Here is a 20,972-nt window from a genome sequence, read left to right on the forward strand (position 1 = left end):
GAAGCGTAGGCAACTACCAGCACTCAGTCACTTATAAAAATTCATCCTATCTTTTTGTCACTAAGAAAAGTTATCTCAAGGAGGCAGCAGGTCTTGCAAATACTGCAGAGAGCTCCTAGCATTCAGAAGCTAGAGTATTCTTGGCTTGAGGTTCATGACTCTTAACTTTCTGTTTATAGGCATGTTTCAAAATTTGTCATAGCCAGGTGAAGCAAAGATGTCCAGAAAGCGTCATGACCAAAATGACGGTGTGCTAAGTCAAATTCTGACCTTACTTCAGCTCTAAATTGACTTTGGTAACGCTCCTCCTGGCTGACACTGCTCCGTCTGGCGCTAGAGCCGAGCAACCCCGGTGCCCACCCTACCAGAGCAGGCAGATGCCAGCGTAGTACAATCCGAAGTGAATCGCGACAATCGGAATCAAAAGGAAACGGTACGTGAATCACTATTTAATGCACTCCAGGGTGAGTCATCCCGATTCAAACCAGCTTTCAGAGCAGTACAATGTCAGTCAGCTTCTCGCACAGTTCGATATGAGTCAGATCTCAGCACGGAGTACAATATGAAATGAGTCACCGACTAATACAGCGCCATGTGACTCCAGTACCCAGCGCGAGTTGTCAGAGCTTCTGTGTGATATGAGTCACTTCATAGTACAGTAAAATGGGCTTTTTGGAGACCATTCATAATTAAGCACAATGCAACCAAGCGCTCAGTAGGAGATGATGGGAGTGAGCAGAGCAATCTGTTACGTGCACCGGTTTTGCTGTTTGCATAGTAAAGAGGTTTGTAAAATATTAGCCTGAATGAATTTTTTTTTATTTTTGTAATTTTTTTTTAAAGCGAGCTGCATAAAAATAACTAGAAGCAAATACTTCCTCTGACATTTAAGCCAGCCAAAGCAGGGCTGAAGCAGCAGTAAAACTCGCAACATTGGGGAAGCCTGGGGTTTTTTCATGTTTCTTTTTGCTTCTGAGAGAGCTGATCAGCCAGTGAAGGCTGACTCCAGCTGCCACAGAAGACAACGCAAGGGATGCTGGCAGTCTGTGCTGTGCAGAGAAGGACCTGACACTGATTTAACTTAATTGCAGTTGCAGTGACCTGGTTTGTGAAGGGACTCAGTCTGGGACAAAGTTATATCCATACTCGCATTCTTACAGCTCCACTGTCATAGCACCCACATAAACAGCTGGACTGGAGTGACAGGTTGCTTTTGTTGCCTTTTTCTATGCAACCGGTAAAAAATTCTTTCATGTCTTTCCTATATTACAGGAGAAATAACGACAGAGTGACCCTCCTAATTGCATGTTAGAGTAACGTTTTCAGTGAAGTCTCTTGTGATAAAATCCAAAGTAAAGAAAAACTTTACAATACTACTAGAGGAGATACAGGGTGTCCTCTAAAAAAAAAAACGACCACACAAAAATCCCACTGAAACCCCAAGTAACTACGTTTCTTAACAAGGAAGTCAGAAAATACTTTAGTGCAGGAAGTTTTTTGCAGACAGTGGACTGATCTGGTGGCCAAATGTGCAGGACTGAATACCAAAGAAAAAGGAGCAGAAGACATCTAAGCCCTTGGTAGAAAGAGACCTCAGTTACAGGTGACATGATCAAGGCACCATTACCTGTTACTATGTGGGTGTGACACACTTTCAGCCATTCCTTTTGAAATATAAAGCAATGCTTTAATCTGGATAGATGAACCCAGGTCCTCTGAGCTGCTGCTCCTCTGGAAAAAAAAAATGCGTAAAGGCACTCAATTTCTGGACATTTTACATAAAAGCATCTCAGAATTGTTATTTAAACTCATAGAAGGATACTACTTTCTCTTGCAATTTTATCCACTTAAGCCTTTGACAGACTTGGCCACAGCAGTGACATATGAAGCTGCTTTATTCTGTGTGGCTGCCAGTCTCGTCTCTGCTAACCTCTGCCTTGCATTTGTAAACTCTCAACCTTTCAGTCACCCCACTACAAGATGCCAAATCTCCAGTAATTAAAAATAAATAAATAAATTCAAAGAGCTCTTCCTCTTAACTCACTAAGTGGGCAGTCTGATAACTATGCCTACAGCATGTGCATATGTGTGGGTGAGTTCATTAACATATATTGTAATTCTTCTCTACCTAAAATAGTACACTGCTTGGTGCGGAAAGCCTGCGTGTCAAATTTGTCAATGAAGAGAAAGAAGCATGAGCATCAAGCTTCCTGTTCATATTTCAGTTGACAAATTGCCACAGGCTTCAGTGGGAGTATGTTGCAGCCCCAAATATTTCTAAATTAATAAAATATAGATTCAGAGATTTACTTGGAGCTTGACCCCAGTTGCAGGCCTCTTATGACATTAGTAGATAAGGACAGAATCTTTTTCTTCCAACTCACTGGTTATCATTACTGGGGGGATCCGAAGAGAGAGCAGCAATTGCAAGAGTTACATAACCTTACCTAAAGCTTCCTGAAACCCATAGGTGGTTTTCATTGCTCTAATGGTGTTTGGATGAGGCCCGAAGTATTTACTGAAAAATAACTGGACTATGATGATCCACATCTGTGCACTCACTCCAACTGGCTGTCAGCTAGCATTATAGCGCAGGGTTTCACAGGCTGTGTAGTTACTGTGAAAGCTTCATGCTGTGGCCATGCAAATCAGCCCGGAGGCCAAGTTAAGGCTTGCACACCTGCCTGATTGTAATGTGTGCAAGGAGGAAGCATTATGTCTAAGTAATTACATTTAAGTAATAGAATCTTTGCACTTTGAGCTGAGAAAATGTCATTGTGCTTTAGCATAAAATAAGGATAAAGGTATAAAATCATTGTCTACAGTCTTCTTTTCTGTGTATTCTTGTGTTTGGGTTTTTTTCTTTTTTTAATTTGGTTGGGGTTTTGTTTTGTTTTTAAATTTGACATTCATGGCTTAGATTTTAAATATTCCTCCTATGGGAAGGCTATTTTCTTGGTAGCCTACTTTTCTACTGAGAGATTAGCAAATACTGTAAATGTTACAGCTAAGCCAAATATCATCTGAGGTGCTTTTAACCAGGGAAATAATGTTCATTCCTGACCTTCACAGTCCTTTGCATTTATAAGGTTACATACAGAAATGCCTCATAATCTGAATGTCAGATAGGCATGCCTTGGAGTGGAAAAGGTATGATAGACGTACTTATGCCAGTACCTCAATATTACTCTTAAGGCATACAGTAGCTTTTCCACTATTGTCAAAAGTAGCTTTTCAGATGCTTGCTTAAATCCCTGGACTTTTTTTTTTTTTAAATTACTTATTAGCATTCAGTAATATGAGCGTGTACTTTTTATATGAATCATAGATGCTATCTAGCTGGATAAGAAGCAAGAATATGTGCCATTATTTTTCCTCTGGTTTTGATTCATTGCTTTTTAGGGACATTTTTATAATGGACTAAATTTGTTTTTATCAATATATAGAGAAGGACCTCTCTCCCCAGGAGATCCAGAAACTCCACACCTAGGCATCTGCATAGATGCTACATTAGACTGACTTGAAACAGTGAACCAACCAAAGACAAACTGTTCAACTCAACTCCTACTCCCCTTTCTCAATTAAGTATTTGACTAATCGATGCTCTCCATTCGGGATTTGGACAGTTCTGTGGATTCCTCCAGGCAGGATGTGCTGTGCCTAGACAAGTTTATGTTACAATGTGCTCATTAACATACGGAGTGAAGAATATGGCCCTTCCAGAGACTCCAAGGCTGCAGAATTGATCCAACTCTACAGAGATTGCAGGTGGTCAGAGGAGACCTGTAAGTAGCCAGTTACGTCTAAGCAGTCAGAAGCAACTTCCTGCAGATGCAGAAACGATCATGTAGGACAGTCTTTTGTATTCAATTTAGGTAGTTAGGAGATGTTTTGTATGTAGCTCAAGATTATCACTAGGGATGAGTGTGCTGGAGTGGTCCCAAGGAGCAAGGATGCAAGAACTGTGCAGTAAAGCACAATTCAGAGAGTCTCATCTGGTCTAGCCAACACCACCACTGTGAGAACCTTTGCGACGGAAACTCCTGTTGCCATCTGGACACTGTCCAGCTCTCCTGTTCAAGGATTTGATTCCCCACAGTAACTTGATAGTAGCAAAATCAGATCCCATTGACTACCCAAGAACAGCAGAATAGCACCTTTCAGTCCTTATGAACCTTATCCACATGAACCAGAAAGTCGTATTTTTTGTATTAAATTATGGCTACCCAAGCCTTTACCAAGCAGTCACAGGTGTCTTTGATAGTGCTGTGATTACTTTGGGCAGTCAAACTGATATAATTGAACACAGAAACACATTTCATGTTATGTCCAACAATTGGCTAAAATAGTACCCAGGCTGGAGTTAAACAACACTGGAGATGGTAGAGGTTAAAGTCCTCCGGTTAAAGGTATTTCACCTCATTCCATCAGTAGACTAAAATTACTTTTGGATTCCTTAGAAAACATGTACAAGGTAACAGTCCATCTCCAGTTTTAAATCCCCCGTGTTTTCTTCCCCAACCCATTTTCAAACAAGGCACACAGCTGCTCCAGATGGTGGGGACAGAGAAGGCAGACCCCAATTTTCAAAGGACAGAGAGCATCCAGCACAGAGGGTTCTCACATAATTCATTCAATCTCATAGCACCTTCTGAGAGGTCTGGAAATCTGAGAAGACAAAGGAGGCACTGGGAGTTTAGAGCAGTGAGATTTCCATTTTGGTGTGAGGGAGATAACCTAGAGAAAGAAAAGCAATTTTTGATTGGCTTATTCTTCCTCAGCAAGGCAAATTTTAGGGTACGGACCTCTCTTCTAGTACAGCAGCCTAGTAAGGGAGTTTAAGGTAATAGGGAATTAAACAAGAACAAGAGACCAGGGAGCATCCAAAGTTTTTGAAATCGAGGTGTATTAAGGGATAAACCTGTCACAAACTAGGCTGATGAATCCCTCCATTGGGGCTCAGAGGTAAGTTCTCCTCCTGGACCTTCCTCTCTTACCTTGAAGAAGCAATATAACCTTGCCTTAATCTTAAAGAGGGAAAGCACTAGATAGAGCTCAGTATGACTACCCAAGTAAGTTTAAAAAAACCAAACAAAAAACCCCAAACAAAAAAAACAAACCACACCCCAACAACCCCCCCCCCCCCAAAACCACAGCAGTAATTTGAGCTTGAACCTGTGAGATGTTGGTCTTCCTGAACTTGCAAGGACCTCAGTGAGAATTGGAGAACAGCATCTCATAGGTCTGAATCTTTAACTATTTAAAGAAATGTAACTAAAATTCTAAACATATGTAAACTACCTTGGAAAAAAATAAAAATATCCATCTCTAAATTTACTTCATAAGTCAAACCAGTAAGAGTTCTCTCAAAGAATAAATACAAAACTATTCAATCAGAGCAGAAATAGAGAACAATGGTTTATGTGCACTGATATGCACCCTCTGCATTCTCTTAGTAAAATGGAAAAAGCCACTTTCAGTAATAAGATAAAACTCAGTTTGTAACCATCTGTGTAAATGCATTCAAAAAGCAGAAGGAGAATTTTTTTTTTTTTTTTTTTTTTTTTTTACACAAAACACTTATACAAATTTTCAAGAAAGGCATTTCAGACAATTCGTAACACCTCTGCTTAGCACCACCTATTAAGTCCAACTCAAGACATGAAGTCACTTTTCTCTGCAGCATAAATACAAATACAGATCAGACCCTTGGCTGGTATGAATCCCCTTGTCTTCAGTGGCCATAGTGAAGTGATATAGTTTTTCAGCAGTTGAAAATTTGACACACACTACATGTAATCAGCATTAATACTTCAAAACTGAAGGTATAAAAAACAGGATGGAATTTTCTCTCATCACAATGAGACCTTGATGTTCCAGAGAAAACATCCTCTTTGTTGACGGACATACTTGTATTTGATTGTCCAGGGAAATGAAACAGAAAATACTTGACACTGGCCAGTAGAAAATCCATTTAAAACCAGATACTAATTGCTTGCCACGCAAACTGAACACTTAGAAAGAACATTTTCATCTTGTTTTTATTTCAGAGTGTCAGCTGACCAAATAAGCAACTGTCCTGGGAGGCTGGTGTGACAACAAGCTGTATTTATGGATTGCCATTTTCAAAGTGCACACCTGGTAATAAGGAACAGAATATTTTGGCTGATGGAAGAATGTCTGCACTGATATTTACAGAAAATGCACCTAGTTTATTCCTTTTTTTCTAACTGCATTATAAGATTTCTCTACGAGGAGAAACCTGTCCAGTTCAATCGCAGGTTCTTTCCCACTTCAATGCCATATTGACTAAAAACCAGTCTCCTGTCACATTTGAGTGATCTACCTAACAGCACCAGGTGTAGGATGGCTGTACACCTTGTTTTCCTCAGGAATGCACCCTTTTGTTCTATAGCCAAATAATAGCTCTGAACTAGCCCTCACCCTTGAATGCACTTTTATACACTCTTCAGCTCTTGGGGCTCCTCAAGCTCCAAAGTCTTCCAACTGATTGCTACAACTAATGTTTTCCCTGCCTAGCTGTGTACATGCATTTCTCTGCAATAGCATACTACTGGTTTAAGAAAACAGAGATCATTATTTAAGCATCACAGTCAGGTTGTGGGGACAAGTTTAGGCCACCTCTTACTCTACTCAAGAAATGCAGCAGCTGGCAGGGGAGCAATACCCATGTGCCTCTTATCCCAATTCCCCACTCCACCCCTTGTGGGTCTGTTGAATGTATCTCAACTAGGATAGGGAAAGAAAAATATTTAGCTAAACATATGTCATTCTCTTTAACAACTTTAAGGTAAGCTATTAGATCAAAATGCTGTTGATGATCCAGAGTTTTCATTATTAAAACAACCTCAATATCACCCACAATATCAGTCTAGAAAATAAGGAAAGCCCTCTTGGCAAAATTAGCAGTCACACTTCCACTGATTTTGATTACAGTTGGTTGGGGCTCTTTGGCCTAATACTGTGGGATAATAAACTTCCAAGAGGTTACTAATCACTGGTACCACGTACTAGAGCACCAGGAGCCACAAGTGAGTAATTCTTCAACATACACATACTGTTAGTTTCATCACTGATGCACAGAACACAGGCAATAGACTTTCTAATTGGTTTACACCTACTGCATGACCCAGTCAGACCATCTGATGTCCCAAATTAACAACCATAACATTATATGAACAGAAGACCTTTTTACTGGGGGTCTAAAAAAACCCTCTCCTTTTTGCCCTGACCACCTGAAGTCTACTGAAGGCAAAAAACTAGCTGCCTCCATTCCCATAGATGCGCAAGTCAGTCAGGCAGCTGTTTAAATTGTTGCTAACGTGGGTTGTACTATGAAGAAGCAAGGAATTTTGTAAATTCCTACAAATAATATTCATTGGAGTTGTTGATAAATCGACTGTCTATTCCTGCATACAGCACAACTCAAAACAGTAATTTGAGCAGTTGTCTGGAAAGGCTTGTTACACAGCTGTGGTGGCTGCAGCAAAAAGCAGCAAAGTGTGATGGAGAACTTTGATGACCCATAGTGAAATTTGGGATACAATAAAGGTAGCAGAAAAACAACTACATACATCAAATGAGGCTTTTCTGTTTGTGTCCCATTAGTGGCTCTGTCATTAGCTCACTGCATGATCTCAGACAACTTGCTTATCTCTATGATTTTTTTTTTTTCCATCCACATTCCAAGATTATTATACCTCCCTGTGTGCAATCATACTTGGATAGCCTTAATACATTTTAAGGTACTTTTCTTTGAAAATGAATCCTTAGATGACTAGCACAAACTCAGTGCCTGTGCCTTTGCCTCTGTTCCAGCCACGGAGCAGTTTATGGGAGAGCAAAAGCACCAAACTATCACCATGCACAGCTGCAAGACTGCAGGGTTTGTTTTCCTGGTTTATTTTTTTTAATTATGTCTTTTTTAAAAAAAGCAAATAAATCTAGAAAGCCAGTGTGTATCCATGAATATACATATGAAATTATGACACAGCCTTTAGGCAGAGCCTATGTCTTATTGTGCATTCAGGCCTCATGTCTGGCATTACATGATCTCAATACAATCACGACCAGGATATACATGTGCAACAAATTGTACTGCAAACATGAACATTTTAACTTTATTTTGCAATTCTGGTTAGAGGATGAACCGCAAAAACCTAGACTTTTAATGTAAGACATCCATTTCTCCTGCAGGTTAATCATTCTTATGTGGCCACCAGGTAGAAAGGTATATAGAGTGATGTTTGGTTTAGAGCCAGAGCTGCATTTAAAAAAAAAAAAAAAAAAAGGGGGCAGGGAAAAGTGAAAGTAGAAAAACAATGCTGGGATGGATCACTTACTCATTGCCTGTTCTGTGAACCTGGACCAGTCTGATATGTTTTTGTCTTATGGGTCTTTATACTATGTGTGCCAAAGGAGTTTCTACAACTTGGTAATAACCTGCACCACTGCTCAGCTCTCTACCTTACTATCCTATAAAATCGAGCCTAGATTTTATTTAGCCCAACCTAACACATTATTTATCTCTGAAAGAAACAGAGAACGATAGAACATCATAACCTTTTACTGATCAGATCAATATGCTTCTCTGTTCCCCCTTCTAGATTAACAACCCAAACGCCTACAATTTTTCTGTGTAAGTCATGCTTTCTAAACATCTTGTTAAATGTTTAGATAATGCTCTTTCTTGGAATGTGATACCCATAGTACTTGCACAGAGTAAATTACTTTCTATATCTTACCACAGCATTCCTGCTAATATACCACAGAAAGTCACATCCTAATTAGTATGTGATCCACTCCAAACCTCTATTGAATGTACAATATGACTGTCAACTGCCACAGGAAATACATGCGTGATAATCACTAAACAGCTCTGTAATTCAAAAGCTTGGGCTGTCTTTAAGCCAACAGATATATTCCAGTCTTTTATCTCCCTTTACTCTAGTACAGCTCTGCTATCATGAAAGCATGCTTTATCTGCTAAAAATATCTTTCAAAAAAATCGTCACATAAATGACCAAAACCTACTTGCTTATTCAATGAGAAAGTTGGTATACATCTGCCAAATAAAAATGAAAATGCATAATTTAATCTGAAAAAATGTGTCTTGAATTTTTGTGTTGGTCAATCATTCATTTTCCATAAAATGTGTGACAAATCATGCAATGATGAACATTCATAAAAACCTATAGTACCAGAAAACGCCTAAGTAAGGTATATGATTCAGAAGTGAAACAAAGACAAAATGCTGCTGGGCAGTTTTTGCCATACAACTATTTACATACTCTTCCCTGTCATTAAAGATGTCAAAGAACAATTCTGAAGAACCCGAAATGGTAACAATGGATGCAGAAAGATCTCTTGAATTAAGCCACAGTGGGATGAGGTGGGGAGGAAGAGTGTATTCTTCCTACTTCTGCCACCCTTTACCTTCCTCCTTGGAAAAAAGCAAACAACAGGAACCAGCTTTTCTACTCAGACCACCATCAGTTCAGTTGTAATATGGATTAGAGAGATGAGTATGTGAACTAGCCACATAGAACATCTCAAAAGGCTGGATGGATTAGGCTCTATAAACCATATATATATCTGAACCCAGGTTACACTCTTCTAATCAATAATAGTTGTTTACTATCTAAAGAAGCCTGAAATATTGTTAGATATATTATTCCAATTATGTTTTACATGCTATCACTTTCTAATGGAAATATGAAGATGCTCTATTTTAAAAAAGTATAGGTATCTGGAAGGAAATTAATACTTAGGGCTTCGTTCTATTCCTGTGAATCTCAACTCTGAAGGAAAGAAATCAATCAACAAATGTATTCTACATTTCACATTTATTCTTCCACATTTTGAAACAAGAAACGTTATGGGGTTTTTGGAAGCTATGTTCTTTTTGTCATTTTTCTATTTCTGTGCATTTAGGCATTACTTGTCAGATTAGGTCTACAGAGTTGCAGAATGGGTTATCATTTCTATCTGTATTGTTCTTATATTTTATTCTTCCTGCAAAACAGGTGCATCTTCTGCTTAGCATGTCATGCATTTTTCTCTTGGGAGAGTGGGTGGTTCTCACAAAAACAAAAACTATTAAGCTCTAGAAGAGAGAAACAAATTCAGCATAAAAAAATAATCCAGCCAAATGTAATGGTGCACTCTGCTAAAACAACCTTTCTTCCCCTGACACTTCTGTCGAGTCCATGACAATCTCTGTGCATTCTCCCTCAAGTTACAACAAATTATTTCCTAAACCTGGCTGAACATTTTAGAAAAGAAGGCAATTTTAACCCTCCAGGATTCAGCTCATCAGATTATGTTTCAAGTCTGGTATTCAATTATCAATTAAAAAAACTAAACCTCAAAATTGGTAGCAGCTAATTTTAATTCCCCTACAATTGTCATGGCTTCAAAAGAAGGTTTAGCAACCTGAAAAAACCTACACACAAAGGGATCTCATGACACAGGAGGATGACTAGTTATGTATCCAAAATTCAAACACAATGAAAATGAAGAAAGACGTACTCATCTTTGTACAAGCTGGTATTTCATCTATAAAAGACATCTGTCACTTAGATATGGCACAACCCTCAGCATAATAAGGAGAGCAGTATTAAGTGCTGTAGAGCAAGTTTGAAGCTTACAGAGAGAGAGGTCAGAAAGGGACAGGGACTTCAAGGGGACTCGTCATTTCATTAACACCAATTCTCTGCACAATCTGCAGAATTCAGGCTCCAAAAAGGTTTCCTAGAACAGTGAAAAAGCCACAAACAGTGCTTCCACCAAAAATTGTTTCATGCTGTCTTCAGTTGGGACAGGTGACCGAAAAGCTGCATGTTAAATATTAATGTGTCCAGTTACGTGGTTTTTTTCCATTAGTAATTCCTCATCTTCACAGAAGCTTTATTCCTTCTTGGAAGAAAAACATTTTTAAAAACTGTGGCAGTCAGACCTAAAATGGGCAGGTAAGCATTGGCCCTTCCCCTTTGCTACAGGGCAGCCAGCAGGTCTGAGACATCCTCCGTACTCACCAAAGGCCAGATTTTCAGGAGAGCTCAGGTGTCTCGGTCAAGCATCACGAAGCCTCTGCATTGGCTAATCAAGAGGCAGAGAGAAAGAAAAGAAAAAAGGAGGAAAAAAAAAAAAAGAGGCTCTAACTACCTCTCTTCTGTACCATTTTCTTTAGGGCTAGCCTTGAAGTCAAAACCTCAGGAAACCCTTTTCAACTCCTGGGCTTATACACCCTGTGCTGAGAGCTGCAGCTCTCCAAGACCCCTCACTTCCACCTTTTGCTCCCTGCATCACCGCTCTCTTCTCTTTGTATTCCCACCCATGTGCAGAATTCATTAGCCCTTTGCCTTCCATCACAGCACTTAAATAAAATGAGTAAATCTTCCAAAGGATTCAACACCCAAGGCCTTCTGTGGGGAAGAAAAAAAAAAAAATCAAGCGTTTAGCTTTCCAGTTCCTTCAGAGCTGTGGCCTTCAGCGCTTCTTGGTAAGACTTTTAAAGCAAACAAAAGGGAAAAAAGAGAGAGAGGTGTTTCTTACTTCCCCCTTCTCTTGCTGTCTTGCAGCCCATGGGATCAGAGCGGACGGAGATGCGCAAACGGCAGATGTCGACAATCCAGGAGACCCCAGGTGCTGCGCCGGCTCAGCTCAGCGCAGGAAATCGAGGGTCCAATGCCTGCTGCTTTTGCTGGTGCTGTTGCTGCAGCTGCTCATGGTAACCCCTCTCATTCAAGCCTCTGGGGAACAGAATAGCCGGGGAGGGAGGCAATAGCCAATGTATAGGACAACGTAAGCCAAACAACCCACCGGGGTAATTCTGCAAATCCGGGACTGAGAGAGATGACTGTGCTCTAGTACTAGACACAACCTTCTACTTCAGTTTACTTTTTTTTTTCTTGCCATTGAAATAAGAGATTTTGTACACAAATCTCTGTACAGCATCTCTGTGGTAAGTTTGTTGTCAATACGGTGTAATAGAAGGTCTGTTCCGTGCAGGACTGGTTCTCCTCAGCCTTGAGCTTCACCAGGGCTTCCACTAAAAACTGAAAGCAATACCAGAATAAGTCACAGCTTTAGATTTAGGACTGGGACTTAACAAGCAGCATAGACTGTGTTAAATGGAGTTCAGAGAAGGTGGAAGAATTTGTAGGTCAGAAAATTAATAACTAGGTGCCCAGCACTGTTCTTTTGTTTCAAAGGCAACTGGATCTGTTGTCATTAATTAGTGTTGCCAACTCATGGCACCTGCAACTCATATGAAGTTAATCCTTAGGATCAGAGACTTTAGACACTGTGGGTATTTGCTGAAGATGAGGAGTTATGGAAGAACATAATTCAGAAGAACTCCCATTACAAGGTGTTAAGGAGGAAAATTTATCAGGGAAGCAAAGCAAAAGAGGAAAAGGAGTCACTCAATTCCTTAAATTAATGACGTGTTCACCTTCTCTCCCTTACCAGCTCCTCCAGATCCAAGTGATTTCATTCAAAACTGAAGTAAAGCTTCCCATACTCAAAAGTCCTGTATCTGTTTGGGGCCCAAGTGTTAATTAATGGGTGAGACCAACTTGCATTGAAATAAAGAAAAAAGTCTTTAAGAGCTGTAGTTCAACCAAAACACTGTCAGCAAGCCGAGTGCTTCTTGTAAATGCACCATCCACCACATAAGCACTTCAGAGCAAGCAAACTTGGCACTACGGTGAAGGGAAGAAGTCATAAATAACTTTACAGCCCCAGCTAGGAATCTATTCCACCATTATTTTTTTCCAACAGCAGCTGGTAGCAAATGCTTTGGGGAACACCACTAGAAGGCAAGGGAAGAGCAGGCTGATCATTCCTTTGCTATTGGTACTCACCTCATCAGAAGCCAAGATACCCCATTCTGCCCTCCCTAATGCAAATAGTGAATGTTTTGTAAGGACAAAAGGCTGCTTGCAGTTTTTCTGCAAGATGCCAAATACTCTGGCTCTGATCCCACCAAGCTTTTCAGCAGGTGCTTAGAGGTTGACTAAGGCAGAGTTTCAAGAGACATTAAGTACTGTACCTGTACAGGATCGGAGTTTGCTACCTTGCAAAATGGCATCTATATTAAAGCATCCCATACAAATTCCAGTGTCATTTGAACAGTTGCCCAGTGCAATCGCAAGTGGCTCAGTCTAGAGCTGTATTACACACAGTCTTCCCATACAAGGAAAAAAAAAGGTACATTTATCTACCAAGTCAGAGTACATAAAATTTGCATTTTATCTTTTAAGTTGTTGATAAAGTGCTTTTTTGCCATTTTACTTGATATTTTCCAGGAGGCTCATTTTCTGTGCACCTCACTATTCAAACAATTCAAAGAAAGCAATTTACTCAATAGGGTGTGTGAAAGTACCCAAATTTCATGATGCTTAAAATTCCTATTTGCATTTCAGAATCATCTGGGAAACCAGCATGGGCTCCAAAACAGAGCAGCTTGTTTTAGCTTTAAAATAATTTCTGATTTTTTTGAGAATAATTGTTTTCTAGTAGCAAGAAATGCAAAACAAACTGTAATTAACCTATTTATATTCCCTATTCATAGAACCTTTCCTCAAAATAGCTCAAGTACTTTGAACAGAAAAATTATGAATAGGAATAAAAATAAGTCTACATGAGTCATGCTGCTGAATTGCTGAACATCCAATATTCAGCATACTCTTAATAGTAGATTTAGAATGAAGACGTGGTAAAATGAGTCTCTCAGCTGGATGCTTAGAGCCTGTGTTCATTCCTACAGCCAAACCTCAAGCCTCCAGCCTGCTACTCTTCCAGATCCTGAGAAGATGCAATATTGCACTGGCTTTTTGTGGTTGCTGTTTACCTGTACATTTCTTGAGAAAGAGCCTGCCTGCAAGTCATTTTCTGAGGCATGGCATGTTCTCTTAAGGAAGCTTTTGTTATTTCTTTTGTCTTTTTCCACTTTCATGCATTATCATATGAAGACTGTAATCCTTTCTGTTGGATATGTTGGTTCCCCACAATCCAAAAATAACTCTGACAAGCATATCACTTCTTGTCTGTGTGTGAAGAATACATAATATATCACTTTTCATATTAAAAAAAAGGACAGAATCGCTGGTAAAAAGGGTAGTGAAGGATTGAGACCTATACACCCTGAAAGAATAGAGAACATTAACTACTTACTTTTTTTCTGAAAACGTGAATTGAAATAATTCATTGGTTTGAATGTATGGTTCAGATGTTACAGGAAAAAAACCCGCATGAGTTTGCAGTATCTGCTCTCCATCTTAGCAATAGGAAAGTTTCCCTACCTCTTCAGTGCATCGACTGCCTTGGCAAAGAGAAAAAGCAGGTCTTTGCAGATTATGGACTAACACTAGAGAAAGCAAGAGAAGGAGATAGCCAGTAAATAGTAAGGCTGCAAATAAGACAAAGGCATGAGTTTAGAAGGCAGAAAGGACAGCAAAATCAACTGGTTTAACAAAAAGCCTTACTAGAGATAAATGAGATTCTTAAGGATTAAGGCAACAAAACTGTTACAACATTAGCATTAAAGAAAGCCAAGATACAAATGAAGAAATTAAGTTTGATATTTTCCTAGAAGTTATAACAACTATATTGCTTCTTGACAAATTTTAAGCAGCTTTACAGATTGTATGAATGTATGTGTGTGTATACACATGCACTTCTCACTAAACCATGATAGCCTATGAATTGGAACCTAGTCCCCCTTCCCTAAAAAGAAATATGTATATTCTCAAATCCAGCCTCAAATGAAAAAGAAAAATCTGCAACTACAAAAGGAATTCTTAAAAACTAGAGTTATTTTAAACTAACATTTGATGAAAGCAGCAGGAGTTGACAGCTAGCCTTCCATGGGACATGAAAAACTCTTAGTGATCACTAGTGATTGCAAGCAACATTATTTTTTTTTTGTAATACTACAAACAAGCTAATACTCCTTTCCAGTCAGACATACTCATAACGATATTCAGCAATGATATATCTGCTCTTTGTGCTCCAGGCCTCACATTTTGAAGGATATACTGGCACTTTCTTAAAGTTGCAACCAATTACCACACAATCTGGCTATATCTACATCTGAACTCTGAAAGATGCTTACGTTTCCAACATCACGTATAGAAATGTCTAGCTTGCTTAAAATTCATGCTCCAGCTTCTGAACTCTGACTGTCTTGTAACATAGTATCACCATTCTAGACCAGAGTCTTGGCCTTCATCATGCCCTATGGATATAAAAAAATAGCCACGGACAAAAAAAACCAAAACAACCAACCTTGAAATCCAACTCACATCAAACCAGTGCATCAAGTCTAACAAGTAAAAACATTGCATTGAGCATAATTAGTATTAAACGTCAATGGAGAACAGATTTGGTATGTGATAAAGGGTACTCATTTATACATCTATGTATACATATAATATCTCATATATATATACACACACACAGTCATGTATACATATATATAGGGAATTGGACTCGATGATCCTTATGGGTCCCTTCCAATTCAAGATATGCTATGAATCTATGATCCCTGTATAGAAAGTCTATGTGATACAGTATCAAACAGTGTTCAGCTATGTTAAAGTTTGCCAGGTTTATACAACTATAAATTTAATGTCAGAGTATAACTATGGGTAATGTGGCTACTGTTAGCTTCTGTCCTTTTAGCTGATTTTTTTTTTTTTTTTTTTAAATATCAGAGGAAAAGCATCTGATGTATGTTCAGCCTTTTCCTTTATAACGCTGACTAAAATTTTGTTTGCCACCTTGCAGTCTTACTGTTAGAAATCAAGACGAAGAGAGAGCAAGGAGAACATCTCATGAACTCCAAGCAGAGGGTATTCCAAACTGCGAGGAAAGGTATGGTCTTTACTAAGTGTTCTGTCAAGCTAAATGAAACAAACCCAGCAAACTATACTAAATTAAAGTGAATTACCTGAAATATGCAAATAACTATTATTACCTATTTGTCATTTATGCTGAATTTGCAGTCATCTGTCTCTTAACCTCCTAAGGAACCAAAGGTCTGATTTATAATCTTTTACCTTATTTATATACAGCATGTAACCACATCCCCACTTTCGTAACATAGCAAATCAAAACCAGCATTGTAAACACAGTCTCCCTTTTTTCTGAAATAATTTTTAAATACATCCTGTTCCTACCTAGCAACTATGCGATGAAGCTAACTGGCAGTGCTCAGCCTTACCAAAATAGTAAATGTAAAGAGGAGCTCAGAACTGGTCAAACAGGTAGGAGCTCCTGTAAAACCGTAACAGACAGGAGGGTACCTTTTATGGGGTTTGAATCATTGCTTCTTTCTATATATTTTCATTCAATTTTTAACAATGATTCAACAAGGACGATTAGGTATAGAAAAAACACTTAGCTGTTGCACAGGGACTTCTTTGTTGCAATTACTTTGAGCAGTAAACTGCAATTTCTGCATCAAAGCGCTGGCAATCATCTGCATCTGAGCTTTTGATAAACACACTTTCAAAAAGCATCTTATAAATATGTTTACTAGAGTTTGCACTTGGATAGTTCCAGTAAGGAATTAGAGCCTCATGAACCTTGTGATTTTGTGCCATCACGATGGCAGATGCCTCCTGCCAGATGCAAACAGCTTGAGTAACAATCGTTCATTTCTCTCTTCTTGCCCTCTCCGTCCTCCTCAAGCCCTGCTCCTACTCTTGAAGAAGTAAATGCCTGGGCTCAATCATTTGACAAGTTGATGCTTACTCCAGCTGGCAGAAATGCTTTTCGTGAATTTCTACGAACAGAATTCAGTGAGGAAAACATGCTTTTCTGGATGGCCTGTGAGGAATTAAAACAAGAATCCAACAAAAGTGTCATTGAAGAAAAAGCAAGACTAATTTATGAAGATTATATTTCTATCCTTTCTCCAAAAGAGGTATATTACTTTCCTCAGTACATTCTTTGATGCTGCTTTGCACAGTTAGTTCTAATGTGTTTAAAGCTACCAACAGTTCTCAGGGAGAACTCCCCCCCCGCCCTGTTCCATTGCCATCAAGTAGAGATTTAGGGGAAAAAGGCAGACCCATCGTTGAGGTAAGACGGTTAAAACTACTTTCACTGGCTGTCAGAAAGCTCTTCCTGTGCTACCCTAGCATGCTGATACAAAATCTTTAGTTTGAGGCACAAATATACAGACGATCACTTTATCCTTGCTCAACTTAAGTTTTATTTGTTGGACAAACCAGTTTCTTTTTTCTTTGCACTAGGAAAGGGGTGTATGCATCTCTCCAAAAGCACAGGAACCACAAATAAAGTGTTATTTGCAAATCACAAATTGCTCAAAGAACAGCTGACAAAATACAGCATAGAACAAACACACTGACTTCCTCAAAATTTTCAAAACTACTTGTCAACTTTGCTGTTAGCAAGTATGTCAAGTTTCAAAGACACCTCAGTTCAGTTTGAATATAATCCTGCCAAGTAGGCTGGAATTTTAAACCTTCCAATATCCTTGCAAAACTCAAACTTAATTGTTTGCCGTGCAAGTTATACTTACAGAAATGATGTTTAAATCTAGGTAGCCTATTCCAGTAATACTAGTATCTTTCTACAGAGACTAGACCCTTGGAGAAAAAAAATGACACTACTTGTATGTTGTATGGAATCATTATATAGCCACACCTGTGGTTCACATCAATTCACCCTGCTTTTTAACACAGGAATTTGATTAAGCAACAGCATCCCAGGTTACAGTTTCTGTCTGCGTCATACTGCTTACTCCAAATTCAGACTCTTTACAACAGCACTGACTCCCAAGGAAACGAACTGTCACAAAAAATTACAAATCCTCGCTCCTACAGAGTGGGAAGCTCGTCTGGAAACAGTCCGCCAATCTCTCAGGTTTCAGTAGTAACAGGATTGCGGGCACCCTTGTTCAAAGTAAGGCTGCCTCAGCGAGAACGCTATCCATAGAGTTCCATTCTCTATCCATACTCGAGGTATTACTACTTCCAAATTACTAATTCCAAATTTCAACACAGTAATTTTTTGCCCAATATATTTAGCAGTTTTTACACTCTTGAAGGACACCAGCTGAAATGGTTAAAAAAGACTGCTTTTTCAAGCCAATACAACAAACCTAAAAACCCCACGTGTACTATTCACCACTATTAATTATGTGACTTTGTATTTTAATATGCAGGTCAGTCTGGACTCCAGAGTAAGAGAAGTTATTAACCGAAATATGCTGGAACCCTCACAACACACCTTCGATGACGCACAGCTGCAAATTTATACCTTAATGCACAGAGACTCCTACCCCCGGTTTATGAACTCTGCTATTTATAAGGACTTGCTTCGGTCCTTATCTGAAAAATCCATTGAAGCATAGCATTTTTTCTTAAATGTATTTGTTTTAAAACAAACGGAACTCTGGGCTACACCAATCCACAGGGAATTTAGAATTAATCAGATATTTACCTGAAAATAACTCAGGCAAGTTTTACTACAGACTGAAAGATTTAAACCCACACAAGGCTCTGACACAATCAGCTAACTACAGTTTCTGATCAAATTCAGTGTTACTTTGCAGAAGAGAATGAAGAGAAAATGCTGCTGTTCAAAAATGCAGTATTTTTTCAAATGCAGCATGCAACTCAGATGCAAATCTGTTACAATGTATGTCTGAGGTACAAATGCCAACTGAGCACGAAAACCAAATTTTAAGTGGAGTCTTAGAATTTTCTTGAAAACCAAACCAGTTGCCCATCCACACTGTGATCAAAGTAAAAATACTACTGTCAATATCTGGGTTACACTAGACAAAGTTTCACATATTGTACAAATCGTACCTGGCACAGGTACACTCCACTTGTCTTGGTATATTTAATGCATATACAGTGCACTAATGGAAATCAGTATGGCAATCTCAAGTTTATGAAAGCTAATGATTGAAATAATGCTGCCTATAAAAATCTTTTGCTGAAGAATTGTTATTTTACTACTACAGTCTGCTGAAAGCATTTTTAAGTTCATATTGTTGATGTTTATAAAGTTAAATTATTTACTTAAGAGGAAGAAGAATCTGGGCATTTAAATTCCAAAATAAAGCACAAGAATTCTCACATATGCTTCTCTTCCCTCCATAGGCAGATGTAAAAACCCTTCATTATTCACTCCTGAGAGGATGCCAGTATCAACTATCTTGGTTTTGTACATATTAAATTCTCCTGTTACCTGGCAGATCTTGTAAAGTTTCTATTACAGATACGCAAACATTTAATTGACAAAAGGAGGAAGCTGGAACTATTCTGTTCTGATACAGCACTATTTCAGACTGTCCAAAAGAAAAGCAACAGCTCTATCCACTAATAAACCACATTCACTTACAGTATTCCCAAAGCATTACACTTGATTTCTGGTCACATCTCAAAATCAGTAATCACAGGAAGCACTAGGAAGAAAGGAAGTTGAATACACATAATCTATCTGTAGATCTTTTCTTCTAGTAACTTCCTTATTTTAAGTTACAAGATTCACTACAATTCCACTATATTAAACTTTAAAGTTTATAGTGGACTTCCATTGAATTGTATTTTTCCTGCACATGTATTTAAATGAACAAAATGACACATATAGGTAGGAAAAGGACGTATGGTGGAACAGAAAGAAAAAAAAAATACCCCTAGAAGGGAAGAACCAGACAGGCATAGTTCAGTGACATTTACTGTAGCCTTTCTAAAACCTACTCTTTGCCTAATTCCAGCACTATGCAAAGCACAAAATGGGGACTTTCTCTGAAAAAAGGAAATGGAAATAACAAGGCAGAATTTAGGAGATCAATTTAATTGTTTCCTCAATGCACTCAGCAGGAGACATGTTCTCCCCTCACTGCATTGGCATTATTGAACAAATAACAATGAGATTTTTTGTTACACAGCACCACAGGAAAAGAGCCAATACACGGTAAGTTAACAATAGCTGTGGACCAGTTTTGATCGCCTTCCAAAAACAAAATACTATTCAATGTGTCAGCACAAAAAAGTAAAGCAAAAAACTTGAGACAGCAAAACAAAGTGCTTTTGCCCTCTGTAGCAGAACACTGGATGACTAAGTTCAGAGGAAGCCCTTCTATATACCACTACTTAATACACGGTCCAGTTAGTGGTCGCCACTACTTAACGTACCAACGTTGGTTATCTCAGCTGAATTTCTAGTAAACATACCCAAAGCACTATCAATACAATTTCAGTTCACATGAAGTATTACTTGATAGGTAGTAACTTCAACAAAACAAACTAGATATATTGGTAAGGCAGCATTCACAGGGAGCTTGCAGTCAACCTAACAATGCTGTACTTGTTTTAATCAGGGTGGGTAAGAGTGCTCTAAAACTTTAAATTGACAAAGTAAGTTTAATTAGGTCAAATTCAGGTTGCTGGAAAGATCAGACACACACATCAAAAAAAATTTCAAAGTGTGTCATTTCATGAAATGGAGGATTTCATTTCTTTTAAGTTATCTCTTTTCCTTACAAAGATACCTCATTAAGAGCTGGAAGACAGACCAAACACTCGTACTTTACATCAAACAATATATTCCATTATTCTGCAAGAAAGAAAAAGAAGCAATGAAATTAGAGGGGAGAGAAAACTATATTGGTTTGGGCAGTTCTACAGTTAACATCAGATTTTTAAAAAAAGAAAATAATAATTTCTAAGCTTATTTTCCACGTGCCACAACTTCTAAGCAATTAAAATTCTGTAGGCCATTTTCATTTCACTTCTGCATCACAATATGCTGCCATTTGCAATGCACATCTTCCCTGAAAAATCTTAACAAATTTTAATGCTGTGGTTTAGGTTTAAGCTTACACTCAACACCAGTGGCAGAATGCTGGTCCCTAGATACCCTGTGAGTATCTCTTAAAAAACCCAAACAATCCACTCCCC

At 38.6% G+C, this 20,972-nt stretch overlaps 1 protein-coding gene across 2 annotated transcripts in view; it reads left to right on the plus strand.

The window, feature by feature from the left end:
- Window positions 1-18,548, plus strand: part of RGS20 (regulator of G protein signaling 20) — a 39,696-nt gene extending 21,148 nt beyond the window's left edge. For both annotated transcript variants that reach the window (XM_075024321.1, XM_075024322.1), the window contains exons 2-5: window positions 11,604-11,752; window positions 15,817-15,903; window positions 16,723-16,957; window positions 18,224-18,548. In XM_075024321.1, the coding sequence (XP_074880422.1) occupies window positions 11,604-11,752; window positions 15,817-15,903; window positions 16,723-16,957; window positions 18,224-18,412 (660 nt within the window). In that variant the 3' untranslated portion in view covers window positions 18,413-18,548. The remainder of the gene's footprint in view (window positions 1-11,603; window positions 11,753-15,816; window positions 15,904-16,722; window positions 16,958-18,223) is intronic.
- The last annotated feature ends 2,424 nt before the right edge of the window (window positions 18,549-20,972 follow it).

This window comes from Buteo buteo, chromosome 3 (assembly GCF_964188355.1).
Source record: "Buteo buteo chromosome 3, bButBut1.hap1.1, whole genome shotgun sequence".
In the NCBI taxonomy this organism is placed as follows: domain Eukaryota; kingdom Metazoa; phylum Chordata; class Aves; order Accipitriformes; family Accipitridae; genus Buteo; species Buteo buteo.